General features: G+C 44.8%; 1 protein-coding gene across 1 annotated transcript; it reads right to left on the bottom strand.

Annotated features, from left to right (window-relative positions):
• Positions 1-780: 780 nt before the first annotated feature.
• On the bottom strand, positions 781-8,163 carry LOC132472221 (gonadotropin-releasing hormone II receptor-like). Its single transcript, XM_060071724.1, has 3 exons — positions 7,909-8,163; positions 1,829-2,030; positions 781-1,323 (listed from the first exon to the last, which is right to left on the bottom strand). The coding sequence occupies exons 1-3, from the start codon at positions 8,146-8,148 to the stop codon at positions 920-922; spliced, it is 846 nt and encodes a 281-aa protein (XP_059927707.1). The 5' UTR covers positions 8,149-8,163; the 3' UTR covers positions 781-919.
• Positions 8,164-17,795: the final 9,632 nt, after the last annotated feature.

A 17,795-nucleotide genomic window follows, 5' to 3' on the forward strand; every position in this document is an offset into this window, starting at 1 on the left:
TAAAGAACACGTGTGGGAGTGTTTGTGGATGATGGCTGGTTCAAGAAGCCTCACCTGGGTGAGGCTGATTGGACTCTGGGGCTGGGTGAGGCTACAACATGTTTATCATTAAACATACAGAACGCATGAGGTCATCACCTCTACGTGACCTGAGGTCATCACCTCTACGTGACCTGAGGTCATGACCTCTACGTGACCTGAGGTCATGACCTCTACGTGACCTGAGGTCATGACCTTTACGTGACCTGAGGTCATCACCTTTAACTTTGGCCCCTCTGACACCAAAGACCTTGTTCACCTTGCAGCCATGTTTGGTTAGTTGGGATGGGGAACCGGTTTCGATTATTTGGTAACCATGACAACCAACCGAAACGTGAATGCGGTCCAATAAACCTAATGCTAAGCATAGTTTTGGCAGGTTGCAACTTACAGCATGCGATATATAGCTAATACATTATTACTTATGAATATTGCAGACTGTATTCGTTGGATAATCAATCATCCTTACACACACACCTTCACACACACACACACACACACACACACACACACACAAATAAATCACCTGAAACTGAGCTGACGTGCACAGGATGTGCACGTCAGCTCATGGGGGGGTGGGTGGGGGAGGCTTTGTTTTCATACCATTATTTTTTTTTACCATTATTTTTTCATACTATTATTTGTTTTCATACCAATGAAAACAAATAATATAAAACAAATATTTAATTCACATAACTCAACCAATTCATAATTTTGTACTTTATACATGTCAGTGCCCTCAGGTCTCTGCGGTCTATGTCTGTAGTGACATGGGTTCTGCTTCTGACGGTCGCTCGGTTTTACCGTCTCTTTCCTCATTGACCCAGACCCCCCGACTTCAGGCTTAAGCGACGGAGCGGTTCGATTGGCTGGCCTGACATTACGGGATGGAAGTGGGCGTCGCGGCAGCTAGCGCCGCCGCGACGGGGCCTTTTCTTGCGGGCGCCACCGCCGCGACGCGACAGTGCTCCGACACCACCACGGGGGCCGCGTTGCCACGGCTACCCCGCAGGCCCTTGCGTAGGCGCACGGTGAAGAGGCCGTAGACGATGGGGTCCAGGCAGGCGTTGAAGAGGCCGAAGATGAAGAGGATGTGGGTGAGGGAGTGGGACACCTTGCCCTCGATGTGGTCCGGGAAGAACCAGTACCAGAGGCCCAGCAGGTAGTAGGGCGTCCAGCACACGATGAAGCACAGCACGATGACCAGGCTCATCTTCAGCGCCCGCATGCGCGCCCGCGGGATGTTGTCCCGGGAGCAGCGCAGCGGCGCCTCCTGGGACGAGGCTGGGGACAGACACACGCCGAGGGGGTGGGAGGAGGGTTATGATTGTGATAATGATGCTGGTCGTTCATGTTATTACTGGTGAGGGATAATTTGGGGGTTTAGGGCTTTGTTAATTTCATAGGATTATACGCATTAATAGAACATGTTTATGAATATTATATTGTGTTTCTGCCACTATCTTCTACTCACTGCACTTCAGACTGTGGGATATATCTATAATGTTTATGGATTATGATGTTGGTAACCACATTTGATCATCCATAAAGATTGTTGACCTAATCGCAAACGCTTTGACTTTACATATTTTCTTAATCTAACAGCTAGACATGATTATTTTGTACTTGTAACAAAATAACCACTAAATCACTGATCACTAAACTAAGATTACCAACGTAACCCTAGCCATCGTTAGGATTATAACATCCGGAGAATTGTTGGGAGGGGGAGGGGTTCCGGAGGGGGGTTGGTCCTGAGGGGGGGGGGGGGGGGGGGGGGGGGACCTACAGGCCTTGCGCATCCTCCTGGAGATCTGGAGGAGGATGCGTGAGTAGCAGGTGATCATGATGACGAGGGGCAGGAGGAAGAGGCAGCAGAAGGTCAGCATGTTGTAGGCCGTCTCCTGTCCGTGCGTCTGGAAGCTGCCCCTGGTGGTGCACTGGGTGAAGTTCTGCGGGTGGGTGATGGTCACGCTGTGGAAGATGAAGATCTGAGGGAGCAGAGCAGAGGAGAGGTGTCACAGCCTTGATGGAGGACTTCTACATCTGGATGGTTGTGTAGAGTAGTGATGTGTCGGTCGCGAACGATCCGGCTCTACGATGGGAACCGATTGGAACCGGCTCTACGATGGGAGCCGATTGGAACCGGCTCTACGATGGGAGCCGTTTTAAGATCCTATTCGGGAGCCGTTTTTTTTTTTCAGTTTCTCTCTCCGCCTCCCTGTCGCTGTGCTTGTGCTCTGCTTTTCGTTTTTTTTCTCCTGCGGTGCCTCGCTGTCTCTCCCCCTGCCCTCCCCCTCCCCCTCTCACTCTCACTCTCCCCCCCCCCCCCCCCCCCCCCTCTCACTCTCTCTCCTTGCGCGTTCTGCCTGTGGTAAAGCAGAGTTTTGTTTTTTTTCTCCGTCGGTGCCTTAATGTCTCCACTGCCCTCGTGTCAAGCGTGTGCTCCACACATCTGACCAATCACACGCAGCTTTCAATTAATAATGTGCCGGGAAAACACTGGAAAAAAAGTTTCTCTCCACTTTTTTTTTTGGAAACCGCAGGCAATTGGCCAAGCTGTATAGCGTTCGTGGGCAGGTGTCAATGCACAGTCACGCACGCAGCAGTCAAGAAGCACACACGGCATAAAGAAGGGGAGTCAGTGTGACAATTGAATAGGCCTGTGTGATTGTGAGTGGTGACAGAAAACGGAGCAAAATCTGGACTCATTTTAATGCTACGTCAGACTCCACCAGGGCCGAGTGTAGACTCTGCAAAACCAGAATATCCTATCGTGCAGGCTCCACTAACAACCTGCACAGACGGAAGTGGTGCTATTTAGTAATAAAGGTTTTATTCATAAAGCATTGTTATGCTGCATTTTTTCTCATAAGTGCTTAACAATGTCAATAATGAAACAAAATGTTATAAAATTAGGTTTAAGCTATTAATTAATTAATAATGTAAAACATGTGTATGGGGAGCCGTTTGGGAGCCGAAAGAGCCGGCTCTCCACAGTAAGAAGAGCCATTAGAGCCGCATCTCGCAAAGGAGCCGAAAATCCCATCACTAGTGTAGAGAGAGTCTGTCCCGGCGGAGGGAGATGGACAGGGCTAGAAGATGTCACTGGTTGTGGGTGGATGCCTTTAAAACCTTTACTTTTACATTTAAGGCACTTAGCAGACGCTTTTATCAAAAACGACTTACAATAAGTAAATTTGTCAGAAGAAAGAAACAATATATCTCTGTCGGTGCAGAAAGGATGTTCATAGAACCAAGTGCCAAGCACTAACAATCGCTAAAAAGGTTAAGCCATTCCCTGTATGTTGCTGAAGTATGTCTTGTTTGAATGTGCCTGACCCTCAAGGAAGTTCCCTCAAGGGAAAAACAAAGTTCTTACAATTTGAATTGAATTTGAATTTATTTTTTTATACAACAGAGCTAGCTAGGCAAGGCACGGCAACCTTATTTATATAGCACTTTTCGTACACAAGGCAGACTCAAAGTGCTTCACATTTAAACATTGTCATACAATAAAATAAAATAATAGATAGGTAAATGAAACATAGGCATAAATTAGTAAAATATATGTAAAACAAAGGCAAAAGCATTTTAGAAAGTACAATGTATTTAAGATCAGATCAACCGTATCTCTGGTACCCACGTCGGGACTCCAACCCGACCTAAAGGAACTTGGTCCTTTCTCTTGGACTCCAACCCGTATTCTAGGACTCTATCCCAGACAGAACTCGGGTCTCAAACCCTTCAAAGTTCATGTCTCTGGTGCCCACGTCAGGACTCCAACCCGACCTAAAGGAACTCTCTAGGACTTCAACCCGACCTAAAGGAACTTTGTCCTTTTGCTGGGACTCCAACCCAGATTCTAGGACTCTAACACAGACAGAATTCAGGTCTCAAACCCTTATCCTTTCTCTCTGGTATCAGATCATGTATCTCTCTGGTAAAAATAGAAATTAAAGGCAAAGTTACGTAAAAAGGCATTTTGGTAATAAAATAGAAAATAAAGGAAAAGCTAAAGGCGAAGCTAAAGCAAACACAAAAGTCTTCAGTCTTCTTTTAAAAGTGATCAGAGTTGGGGCAAGATGGATGGATGGATGGATGGATGGATGGATGGATGGATGGATAATTGATTGCCCCCTTGGGGAAATTTTTCTCAGTGAATAGACAGATACATATGACCTTCAACCCCAACATTAAAACATAAAAACAAAAAAACAACCACTGACAAGACAATAACCCAAAATCATATTTCCCACGTAGTACAAGGACACATCAAAGGTTGTTAGCTTTTTAAACCAACAATTAAAAAAAGCTGATTGATTGTTGAATGAATGACTGTTTTGTCCTATTTTTGGAGAGGGCTGGGTTTTGAAGCCATTTTGTAGTCTACATCAAATGAGATCAGCTTTATTTAAAGTAAAGCCTTTGCTATCCTCTTTTCTGAAAGAGTTCTGTGTACTGCTCCCACTTCAACTTATTATCTAAAACCAACCCCAGATACTAATACTCATGGACAGACTGTATGGGTTGCCCTTGGACAATCGTTGAATGAAATGCAACTAAAATCAATAGCCATCTCTTTAGTCTTTGAGGTGTTTAGCAGGAGATGGGATTTTTTACACCAGTCAAGGAAGCTAGTCAAGGATTTGTTGCATAGTAACTAAATACTGCTTTCCAATGTTTCGTGTTTACTCTGGGGATAATTAACAGATTGGTCTCAGAAGATCTTAGTGGTCTAGAAGGCTTATGTAGTGGAAGCATATCAGTTAAATATTTTGGGCCTAAACCATGTAGGGATTTATAGGTTAGCAACATGATTTTAAAATCAATTCTCTGACCTACAGGAAGCCAATGTAACAATTTAAGAATTGGTATAGTATGTTACATTTTTTGGTGTTAGTTAGAATTCTAGCAGCAGCATTCTGAACAAGCTGAAGTTTCCTTAGAGTTTGTTTTGGGAGACCTGTAAGGAGACCATTGCAGTAATCAAGCTTACGAGTGATAGGCATGTACAATTTTTTTTAAGTCTTCGGTGCTCATGAGCCATCTAAGTCTTGCCAAATTTTGAAGGTTAATTTTTTAACTGATTTGATATGACTGTCGAAATGTAAATCTGAATCCATGATAACCCCTAGATTTCTTGCTTTGATTGAGGTTTTCAGGGACAGAGAGTGAAGGTGTTGGGTTACTTTAAGCCTTTCCGTATTAGCACCAACTACAATTATCTCTGTTTTGTCCTCATTTAGTTGAAGGAAATTTCGGCACATCCAGTCTTTGACTTGCTCAATGCACTGGCACAGCAGATCTATGGGCCGAAAGTCATTTGGTGATAGCGATACATAGATTTGCATGTCATCAGCATAGCAATGATGGTCAATATGGTTGTTTCGCATGATTCGCCCTAGTGGGAGCATGTGGATGTTCCTTTTGGAACTCCACATGACACGTTGGTTGATTCTGATACAAAGTCGCCAATGGAAAAAAGTAGTTCCTATTTTGTAGGTAGGACCTAAACCAATTTAAGACTGTGCCTAAAAGCCCCACCCAGTTTTCTAATCTGTCCACAAGTATTGTATGGTCTAGACTCTACAGTGTCGAATGCATCACTATTGAGGTTTTGCCAAAGTCTGTGTTAAGATGGATGTCGTTGACAACTTTAATAAGGGCGGTCTCGGTGCTGTGAAGGGGTCGAAATCCTGATAGGAAGATGTTTTAGCAACCAGTTGATGGCAGGACATGATTAAGTTGCTGGAGAACAACTTTCTCCATGATTTTACTTATGAAGGGTAAATTTGACATTGGTCTGTAGTTGTTAATAATAGAGGCATCTAGGCTCCGCTTAAGAGGTATAATAACTGCTTTTGGGAAACGCTTTTGGGAAAAATGCCTGATTGGAGAGAGTTGTTAACTATTTGCAATATGTCTATTGCTAGGCAGTCAAAAAACATTCTTAAAGAGGTTGGTAGGAAAAGTATCAAGGCAACAGGTGGATGGCTTTAGTTGTGTCACTGTTTCCACAAGAGCTAGGATATGATGCTACACAATGCTAAGTAAAAAGTACGTACAACATACAATAAGTGCTGAGAGGGGGGTAGGGGGGTAAGGGGTAAGAGTCTCGGTGAACTCTGAACCAGTGAGTCTTGAGTCTCTTGCGGAAGCTGGTGTGCGACTGCAGCCCTGGCATCGGCAGGAAGCTCGTTCCACCAAAGTGGCGCCAAAACAGAGCAGAGTTGTGACTTTGATCATGGTCGGCCTAAAACCCCACTTAAACTGCACCCCACCTATATCCAGTTATCCACTCATCCTGCGCTGCCACCCAGTGGCCATCAAGGATCTGCCAGTTGGACCGTGCACGCTACTCAGCTTGATAGAAACCGTTCTACAGAAAGTCACGCACCTCTCTTAAAACAGAAGAGCTTCAAGGGACAAATCAAACTTAAGGAAATAAGTTAATTTTAATTTAAGTTTAATGTATGCCCTCCGGTCTGTGGGTCAGTTGTAGAGTCATGACTAATCCCAGAACCTGAAGTTGATCTGTGCATACTGAATAATAACAACAGAAGCAGTGATGCGGCCCATATCTAACTGATCACTGTTTAGATTTTTTTTTTTTGATTTTTTTTTTTTGTTTTATTTATTTCTTATTGCTTATGTTTGTTTTTTTTATATATTTTTTTTTTTCACAATGTCTTGTTTTAAAAAAAATGTATGATGACTATATGCTCTGTAAGGTGACCTTGGGTGTCTTGAAAGGCGCCTCTAAATGAAATGTATTATTATTATTATTATATCAGAGGCAAATTGGTGGGTAGATGATAATGATCCAGACCACTCATCTGCTGTGATCCAGCCGCACCTTTTACCAGAATAAGATAAATCAAGTTCAGACCCGATATATTGACAGAGATTTATCAAACGCAGCCTACTTGAAAGAACGCTGCTAATGAGGACAGATAAGGAATCGCCACATTATGTTCTGTAAGAACACACAATCATACTTCAATCATAAACAACACAGTCAAAGAAAGGTGGCAGGATACATGGTAGAAGAAAAGAGGATGAGGTTTGACTTTACAATATAGAAAACCGCTGCTATGTAGACCCACTGTTCATTTTATTCAGCAGTTTCCTAGTTGTGGTTGCTTGCAGTTACAACCAAACCAATATTCACTTAACAATATTTTCTGTGCGTACCTCAGCAGGATGAGCCAGGCGCTAAGATAAAGCTCAGGGGATTGATCGAGTCGCTAACAATGCCAGGCTCGGGCCTTCTCATCCCCCTTTACAATCCTTCAGGTGAGGCGTAATAAATGATGGATTGTCATTTATGTAAATAAGCGTAGAAGATAAGAAACCAAAACATCCCAACAGACCCGTTGCGGAGGTCCTGCATGTGCGTGTGTGAGTGTGTGTGTGTGTGTGTGTGTGTGTGTGTGTGTGTGTGTGTGTGTGTGTGTGTGTGTGCGTGCGCTCGCGCGTGTGCCAGTGCTGTGTGCGCTGCTGCTAACAGAAGATGATGTAAATCCATTCATCTGTTGCAGCGAGGCAGGGATTAAAACCCCATTCAGATCTGAGCTCACTGAGAACACTGAAGCACGCTGTTGATCTTCTCAACGCTGCCGTCCCTCTAACACCTGCAGCGGAGACTGCAGGGGCTCTATGAGTGTACCTGATGCACAGCAGTGTGTGTGTGTGTGTGCGTGTCTGCGTGCGCGTTGGTTTTCTGTGGCTGTGTATCTGATGAACAGACAGAAGAGTGTTTGTGTGTGTGTGTGTCTGTGTGTTTGTACCTGATGAACAGACAGCAGCAGTTTGTGTGTGTGTGTGTGTGTGTGTGTGTGTGCGTGCGCGTGTGTGCGTGCGTACCTGCGGAGCAGACAGCAGCAGGCTCATGCTCCAGGCCACGCTCAGCATCGCGCGGTTCCTCCGCCGCGCCTCGCCGAAGCCCAGCGGGTTCAAGATGGCCGACTGGCGGTCCAGGCTGATCACCACGGTGACGAAGGCGCACGAGTACATGGCCTGCAGCTTGAGGAACATCAGCAGGCGGCAGGCGGCGTCGCCCGCCAGCCACTGCACCGTCACGTTCCACGCCGCGTCCACCGGCATCACGATCAGCGTCACCAGCAGGTCGGCGGCCGACAGGTGCAGGATGAGCACGCGCACGTGCGAGCTGCGCTTGTGGCCGCTGGCCGCCCACAGCACGCCCACGTTGCAGAGCGTCGACGCCGCGCACAGGATGGAGGTGAGGACCACGCGCACCAGGGCCGCCGTGGAGAAGGTGGGCAGCTGGAGGTCCGCCGCGGAGGCGTCCCCCGGGGGGCGCGAGGTCGGGGGGAGGCCAGGAGGAGGCGGCGGGGAGAACACGGAGGCCGGGGTGAGGAGCGCGGAGAGGGTGGCGTTCATGGCAGGAAGCAGAGGCAGGGGGAGCTGTCCGCACAGCAGGTGAAAGGTCGAGTCAGTTTTATTAGTCCAGCCCTTCATCACAGCTCTCAAAGGGCTTCATAGGGCCACCCTCTAACAATAACCCACAAAAGGAAAAGGAAAACTCATAAACATCCCTCTTCTAGTGGTTGAAGCAGAAGTAAATATTTATATTATTTATTTTCTTTTTTCTCTTTGTCTCATAAGCTGGGTTATGTTTGGACTGATGTTTCCTGACGGCGGACCGGAGAACCTTTTGTGCACTAATCACGCGCTCTCTCCTCGGATGGTTGGTGATGATGACATTAGGTCCAAACAACACGAGAGCGTCAAACAATCCTCGCTCTTCCGTCGTCACGTTCATTAGGTTCGTTCTGTAGCCAAATGAGAGTGATGCGTTAGGTAAATTGTAAGAATAGGCCTATAAGTTCAAAGGAAATTGATCTGAACATTCTAGCTACTTCAGATCAAAAGATAATGATCCCCTACTCGTAGTTTTAATATCTACCAATGCGGACATCTTTCGATATGTAGTTTATTATGTAAAAAACGTGATTACATTTTTTATGTGCATTTCATATTTTATGGTGTTAAATGTAAAGTCTGTACCGGAGATAGGGTTGTAGGGTGTTAAGTCTGTTATTAGACGCGCGTCTGCCAGCTTTGGAACCTCGACTGACTATCACACTGTACGCACATAAAAAGATAGGTATGTTCTCTGTTAATTTCCCAATCAAATTAATTTAAAATAATTTATCTAAGAACAAGCATAAGAAGGCATTAACTTTAGGATAAGAAACAATGAAAACAAGTACAAAATGCGCAATGTTGCAAAAAAAGGGTAAACTTACAAGTAGTTCCATCGGTTCGTGAAGACGCGACAGTATTCCCTTGTTCATGTAATTAAACCAAATTATTCCCGCATCACCCCCCCCCCGACGACGTGATGAGAAAGCCATTGGATTGACCAAACACTCCGGTGCGTCGTTGTCTGCCGTGCGTATCAGATGGAATCCAAGCTTTCCTGACGCGCGATCCGAGCGCACAGTGGGTGGCGCGGGAAGACTGGGATGGGGATGGTTCGGGGGGGTGTCTTCTCCACGGTCCAGTTCAACTAGTCTTCTTCCTCAAAGCTCAGGACGAACTATAAAGAGATGCATTGCAGCGCGTAAACGGGTTGGCTTGGGGCTATATAAGGTCAACGGGTTCCATGATGGCGTTACATTGCTGACGATGAATCCTTTGGGCAACAAGGCTACATTGCTGAGGATGGATGCTTTGTGTGCAGAGTGAAGCGGCTCAAATGTCTCAGTACGCATTAGCGTCCGCAACGGCGCTATTAGGCTAATGTCCCCGACCTCCGTATACATTTGGATGTTTCAACCGCAATGTGAAACATTAACAACGAGTTGTTTAATATTTAAGTCTGTTTGACTGGCAAAATACCCTGACCCTGGTAAACATTTCTAGTGAAATTGAAATTGAAACGGTTTTCTCAAAAGGGAGCGAAGGAGAGAGAGAGAGAGAGAGAGAGAGAGAGAGAGAGAGAGAGAGAGAGAGAGAGAGAGAGAGAGAGAGAGAGAGAGAGAGAGAGAGAGAGAGAGAGAGAGAGAGAGAGAGGGTCACATACGTGTGTGTGTGTGTGTGTGTGTGTGTGTGTGTGTGTGTGTGTGTGTGTGTGTGTATGAGAGAGAGTGTATGCAAGGACTTATTATAATTATCTTGTTCCTCTTTTTCATTGTTTGGCATTTTAAGGTGAAATATAAAATACAGCCCTTTTCTCTTGCCTGAGTTAAATCCTTCTTCTCTGGTCCAGCTAGACTCATGCAACTCAGACATTGCAGAACGCACCCTGATCTAAAGCCTTATAGTGATGCTCATCATATCTGCCTATTGCAGCACTTCACTGGTTGTTCTGCTACATAGTCTGACACTGTTTTCCAAAGGGAATTAAAAAACTATTATTCAAATCTCTTTTTCATTGTGGTCAGCCATCAAATGGACTGTAAAACGTGTCCTCTGTTCACATGTCACGATACCTAAATCAGCTGGAACGCCGTTTTAAAGAGGTGATATTATGCCAACAGGTGTGAGTGTGATTAGCCATTACCGGCCTGTCGTTGAGTTCCTCCGCAGAGCTCTAAAGTGTTCTTTGATGGTGTTCCTCCTAAGAGCTCTAAACGATGACGGATTACCGCATGGGCAAAGTGGGCACATGTCCAGGGCCCTGGCCTATGGGGGGCGGCCTTGATATGTATATATATTTTTTTTTTTTATTCAAATGGCCAAGACTTTTGGTCATAAAAGTATTTGCATGTGACTAAACACAGAAAAAAAATTGTAATTGCTGATCACATTCACACCTGGTGGCATGTTATCACCCCTTTAAGTTTAGCCATACAGACCAATCACAGCCCTAATGAGTCTGGGCCATAACGAGAGGGGCACAGGGGGACCCAATTAGGAAAGTATCGTTCGGTATCCATAGTTAGCGATTATCTCTGCTCATGAGAAATGTTGTTAAGAGAGAGAACCACGAGGGCCCAAAGACGGAACCCTGAGGAACACCAGGGTTCTGGAGAACCATCCTAACCCGGTGAAAGTTGAATAGCGTGTAAACCACCAAAGAAGAGATCAATTCATCACACAGCCCAGGCAGGAAGCAAAGCTAAACCAATGTCTGAATCCTTCATCTAAACAGCCGCCTTCATCTCCCTCAGTAGCCTACCATCTTATTAGTCCGTCTTTGCTACTAATGTGTTCATGAGGTCTGGTCACTGCGACGACTACGTTTTCAAGCTAGTGCAGTCTCTGTTCAGACAAATTTAGTCTTTCTCCTCCGTGCTCAACAGCCAGTTGAAAGCCTTTAGCAGGATTAACAGGGGAATGTTGAACATGAAATTAAAGAAAACTAGCTTTCCTGTTAGCACATCGGCATATGCAGGTGTGTGAACAGGGAAACAGAGGGATGTCAATTGTTTGTGTAACCTAAGTCGTTCGACACCCTACAGCTGTAAGCAATCCCTTCGAGTCAAGACCTGAAAGCTGAGAAACTCTAACAATACAATCAACCAGGACCCAGCATGTCCTCACGTCTCCACTCACACACGGCTGGGAACAATAGAGTTGGGGGAGCGTAGTGTAAGCCTTGATTTTGGTAGCTATTGTAGCTAGTGAGTTGTCAAATCACTAGGCCTGTATAGCCCATCGCTCCTGGCTGGGGGAAATAAGTGGAGTTGTGACTCAGTAGGCCTATCTTTTCCAGATGTCTTGCATTACATCAGACTATCTTCACCAGATGTTGTTTGTTACATCATGTAGTTAGACTGTTTTTACCAGATGTTGTTTGTTGCATCATGTAGTTAGAATGTCTTCACCAGATGTTGTTCGTTACATCATGTAGTTAGACTGTCTTTACCAGATGTTGTTTGTTGCATCAAGTAGTTAGAATGTCTTCATCAGATGTTGTTCCTTACATCATGTAGTTAGACTGTCTTTACCAGATGTCCTGCATTACATCAGTCAGGATCTAGATGTTTGATACTTAATTAGATTCAGAGTTGTCACCGCGGAGCAGTGGTGGTTCTAAAGGGTTCTGAGTGTTCTGGGGGTTCTAATGGACTGTTCCTATTTGTGTGCAAGGGTCTCTGCTGGACCGTCTGCTGCACAGCCTGTGTTACGTAACATCTGCACAGCCCGCTTAATGAATACATACAGGCTTTGTTTGCAATCCATCTCTCTTTGTTCACACTATGGTTTTCAGTTCAAAGGAAGGACAATTGATCCCCAGTGAAAGAGCTGCAGTCTATTTAAACGAATCCTGTTATAAGAGCACTCTGTGATAACTTGACGAGTGAATGAATGGCCTTCAACGTAGCTTGGCTGTTCATCTCAGCTCATTCATTGGTTTAATAAAGTTACTTACAAGTGAGAAGGCTGTGAGTAGTCAAACCATGCAATCAATAAGGAATGTAGGAAACCTGATCACGTAAACAATGAGCATCAGCTTCTAGAAACTTGATAATGTAAACACAGGATCATCTTCCAGAAACTTGATAATGTAAACACTGAGGATCATCTTCAAGAAACTTGATCATTTAAACATTGAGGGTCAGGCTTCCAGAAACCAATGCAATACAGCCACTAGTCTGTGTTGACAGCTACAAGTCTTCAGCAGATGTGGCTACATCTGTGGATGTAAATGTTCAGACACAATGTGGCTTTATCTATGCACACACACACACACACACACACACACACACACACACACACACACACACACACACACACACACACACACACACACACACACACAAACACTATGAAACACAAGACAGAGAATCTGGAAGCTGTTGTCAACCCTGAGATTAACGGGAAGATATGTCTGATGCTAAGTGGGTTTATACGTCAATCTGAACCTCTCCAACCAGAGAGATATCATTCTGACCTTTCAGAAGGCTGCGTCAGCTTGTATGATGCAAATTACACTTTGTGTTGTCAATGATTGCAGAACACACACACATACATGCATTACATTTGAATCCATACTCGTAAAATATAAAACACAAAGACATTTTGGTATCTTTGATAGGTATGAAAGTACCGGTAAAATGTGTCAAATTAAGCTAACTTCAAAACCTAATTTGTAATTCCTACATGGCTCGCTTTAATGATTCTAGATCACATGTTGTTATGATAATCAAAGATTAAATCCGAGAGAACAAAGTTTGTGACTAGACTAGAGTAGATCCGAGCAGAACAGAGGAGCATAAAACAACAGCAAACAAACCTTCATTTCCTGGGTTTAGAACAGAATAAAATAGAATAGAACAACAGAGCAGAGCAGTACATCAGAACAATGGCAAACACGTTGCACTTTACCGACTGTATCATCCGTCTCCATGGTCTGATGGTGGATCCCTGCGTTGCTATGCTACTATTATCTACCTCCATGATTACCATCAACCCCCCCCCCCCCATCACATCCACTCTCCCCCAGCCAACCATCTTCCATCCACCCTTCCTCCACCCTCCACACACCTATCATCTCTCCCCCAACCCTTCATCTATCCACCAATCATCTCTCCCCCAACCCACCCATCATACCCCATCCCTCAATAATCTATCCACCTATAATCCACCCATCTAGCAGCAGCTGGGTCAGAGGGCATGGGGCTGGTACTGATGCCCATCATTACTCATCTGTGAGACTGGGTCAGGGGACATGGGGAGACAGAGCTCTAAAGTCTTCTCTTCTTTGAGTTCCTCTGCAGAGCTCTAAAGTGTTCTTTGTTGGTGTTCCTTCTCAGAGCTCTAAGGTGTTCTCATTGTTGACGTTCCTCTGCAGAGCTCTAAAGGGTTTTTGTTCCTCCTAAGAGCTCTAAAGTGTTGTCTTTGGTGACGCTCCTTCACAGAGATATAAAGTCTTCACTTTGTTGACGTTCCTCTGTAGAGCTCTAAAGCCTTATCTTTGTTGACGTTCCTCCACAGAGCTCTAAAGTGTTCTCTTTGTTGACGTTCCTCCTCAGAGCTCTAAAGTGTTCCCTTTCGTTGCGTTCCTCCTCAGAGCTCTAAAGTGTTCCTTTTGTTGACCTTCCTCCACAGAGCTCTAAAGTGTTCTCTTTGTTGACGTTCCTACTCAGAGCTCTAAAGTGTTCTCTCTGTTGACGTTCCCCTGCAGAGCTCTAAAGTGTGCTCTTCATTGACGTTCCTTCACAGAGCTCTAAAGTGTGCTCTTTGTTGACGTTCCTTCACAGAGCTCTAAATTGTGCTCTTTGTTGACGTTCCTTTGATGAGCTCTAAAGTCTTCTCTCTGTTGACGTTCCTCTGCAGAGCTCTAAAGTGTGCTCTTTGTTGACGTTCCTTTGATGAGCTCTAAAGTCTTCTCTCTGTTGGCGTTCCTTCACAGAGCTCTAAAGTGTGCTCTTTGTTGACGTTCCTTTGATGAGCTCTAAAGTCTTCTCTCTGTTGACGTTCCTCTGCAGAGCTCTAAAGTTTGCTCTTTATTGACGTTCCTTTGATGAGCTCTAAAGTCTTCTCTCTGTTGACGTTCCCCTGCAGAGCTCTAAATCGTTTTCGTAGCAGCTATGAGCTGCGAGACCATCTGGTTCAGCATCTGTGAGGCTCTTTGCATGCAGGAGCCCGATACCCACAGCGACTGGTAATATCTGGCACCAGACATAGGCGCCTCTTAAGCAAAGATAATTGATAGACCCCGAAAAACAACTGAAGCACACAAAATAAAAAAGACATCTCCTTGAAATTCTGCCAGACAGCCAGAACGGATTGCAGCAGAGGAACTTATGGAGAGATGGATCTGTCGGGATATTGATGTTATAATGTTGAAATTGCTTCCAGTTTACTTTCCCACTGGAGTTTTGCTTTGCTCTCCTCTGGGTTTTGGGGCTAGGGGTTAGTTAAGGTCCTCTCATACAGTTGTGAATCTGAATGAAAGAAATCCAACGATGACGTCATTTCAGGTCATATTTGATTTTCATTCATAATTAATGAGGACACTTACTAAGAACCCCCCGGATCAGACCCTGACGATCAGCTCTAGACACCGTGATCCGCATCGGAATGAAGTGTGTAACCAATGTCGTCATCCGATCACCAATCACAAGCCAAGCTCCCATTGGTCGACAGTCTCACCCCTGGGCATGTCCCCATGCGGTGCCTTGCTTCAAAGAGACATCAGCAGTGACAAAGCGGTGGAGGAACCGCAGGAGAGTGCGCATCACAAGTCCCTGAGTGGGGTTCATTGAATAACGATGATGTGATTAAGGACACAGCTCTCTGAGTGGCGGACAAGTCGAAATTTTCAGATGACTAATTCACTCTGCTGCTGTTTCCCGCAGTCGATCCCTGAACCTGAGAGGCCAATGCAGCACCGCATGCCTTCCACGTAAAAGCACTAAGTGGACATGCCAGTGTAGGACAGAGCGTGCTCGCTGAATGCCTAAAACGTTGGATCCCTCTCTGATGCACACTCTCTGTTCTCATCCAATTGAAACATAGCTTCTCGTAACACCAGCAAACCAAGCTGGAAGGTTCTTATAATTGCCATGCTGGAGGTTTACAAACAGCACAGCAGTCCACAGAAATCCCATGGAATGAAAACATAATGTATACGGCCGTGTTCGCCTCCGAGCTGCTGACAGGCTTTCAAAGAAAACATGGCCAGTGATGGAACAGGTTGCTCCCTATTATGTACCAAGTCTATAGGAATATGAAAACACAAGGCAGTAACAGAGCACTACGCACACACCCGGTAACACATGACAGGTTCACCTGCTGTTCATCCTTACAACAGCTGGAGAGGGAGGGAGAGGGAGATGAAGAGAGGTAGAGAAAGCTTTGAGAGAAAAGGCGGCGAAGGTACAAGTGACAGGGTACAGAGTATATTTAAAGAAAGAGAACAACAGTCGAATATGTAATGAATAAATGACGCAGGTGTCTGTAAGGAGAAAGAAGGAGACAGAGAATCTGATCTAATGTTCAAGGTTGAACACAAACCGTGATGAGAACGAACAAATATAGAAAAACAGTTCTCTACATGAGATCAGGTCTCCGTGCTGTCGGTGTCTGAACCGCAATGAAACCCCAGTAATGACTAAAGCATCGACAAAGCTATGACCAGACTACAAGTACATACATACAGACACACAAACACAAACACACACACAGACATTTTAATTCTTTATTTAAATTGACCAATCACATTGACAAGAGACAGGATTCAAATATTTCAGAGATGAGATAGGTCTTTGTTCAAGGGTACAAAAAACATCTCCTGCGCCACACTGCCAGACTGCCTATCACTGCTGATATGGAGCACAACTTTGCTAAATGTTTAGATTTTCTGCTGGAGAGCCCAGCCAGCTTAACCCACTGAAAATAAGGTTGTGAACATGCCCAAGCTGCCCAAAATAAACACTATTAGCTTGCATTGGTAGCTTAGGTCCCTTAGTATTTCCAGAATGGGCTGGTACTTAACGATTTTATCGTTGAAAGCAATTTCCATGTACAGATCAAACACACAGCCTATCTCAAGTAGGACCACTTCCCTTCTGTTTCTGCTAAAAACTCAACATCAGGGGTATTTGGGATGTTACAAAACACATCAATAGAGCTGTTAAACCATTCCGGCATGATACGTGAATGTTTGTACATGGTCACATTTTCTAGAAATACTTCTTCAACATTGCTGGAAATCAGATCGACAAGTCAGTCATGGCGTGCAATATACAGTCCTTTCTACATAGTACATCCATTCACAATATGGGCAACTGATTCAAGTAGCCTCTGCGGTTACAGATGGGTCGGTGACAACTGCATCAGATACCTGTGGTGCTGTGTGTGAGTTGTGTTGTATCCATTCCAGTTTGACTGTCATTCTGTTGCACAGATCATTAAGGTCCGGCCAGTCCGACCAAACTCCAAAGCCTGCAGCTTGTGTGTCCCTGCTTCTCCTCCCATAGCCTAGGAAACTGTCCTGACCTGCTTTGGCTAGAGGGACCTTCCTCTTTCTGAGGTCCAGCAGTAGGGAAGCTCTGGCAAGCTCTCTGGCAGTGGCATCATCATGCTGATGAGGTGTGTCAGCCTGGTAGCAGTGTATACCCATTCCACGTTTGGAACACCCAGACCCCTCTTTATGTGAGAGGTTGATGAGTTCCCGGGTAGAGTGGGAGTTCAGCCCTGGCCATTTTCTGACCACCTGGACTGTTTTATTGTTCATGTCCCGTAAGGCATTTTGCTGGATGTGGATGTTTGCAAAGAGGTGTTGTACCTTTACCAGGGCCATCTCTCTGAGTTTCCAGTTTCATGACTACAGGGAGTATACACACACACACACACACACACACACACACACACACACACACACACACACACACACACACACACACACACACACACACACACACACACACACACACACACACACCACACACACACACACACACAAAAACACACCTTTTTATTTCATGGTATTTTGTTTTCTTGTTTTTGGAACTAATAACATTAAAATCTGGCGGTGCCAAGGTGGTTTATTTTAACCAAATGTTTATTTTGACCAAATGTTGCTTCAAAGTGGGTCCTGTAGTTTAAAGCTGAGGATAAACTGAGGAGAAGGCAGGCATATACGATTTTGCTTCAACTGATTCTGAATCAAGTCCTCTACTTTTGTGTCTGTGTAATTTATAGCTAATTGAACAATTCAAAATGAAAGGATCTTTCCATTTTTTCACATAATATTCCCATAGTGCATATTACTTCACATAATAGTCCAATTAAACAATTCACGCATTCTTTTTTAGGTTCACATTGCAAGC

Source organism: Gadus macrocephalus, chromosome 14 (genome assembly GCF_031168955.1).
Source record: "Gadus macrocephalus chromosome 14, ASM3116895v1".
In the NCBI taxonomy this organism is placed as follows: domain Eukaryota; kingdom Metazoa; phylum Chordata; class Actinopteri; order Gadiformes; family Gadidae; genus Gadus; species Gadus macrocephalus.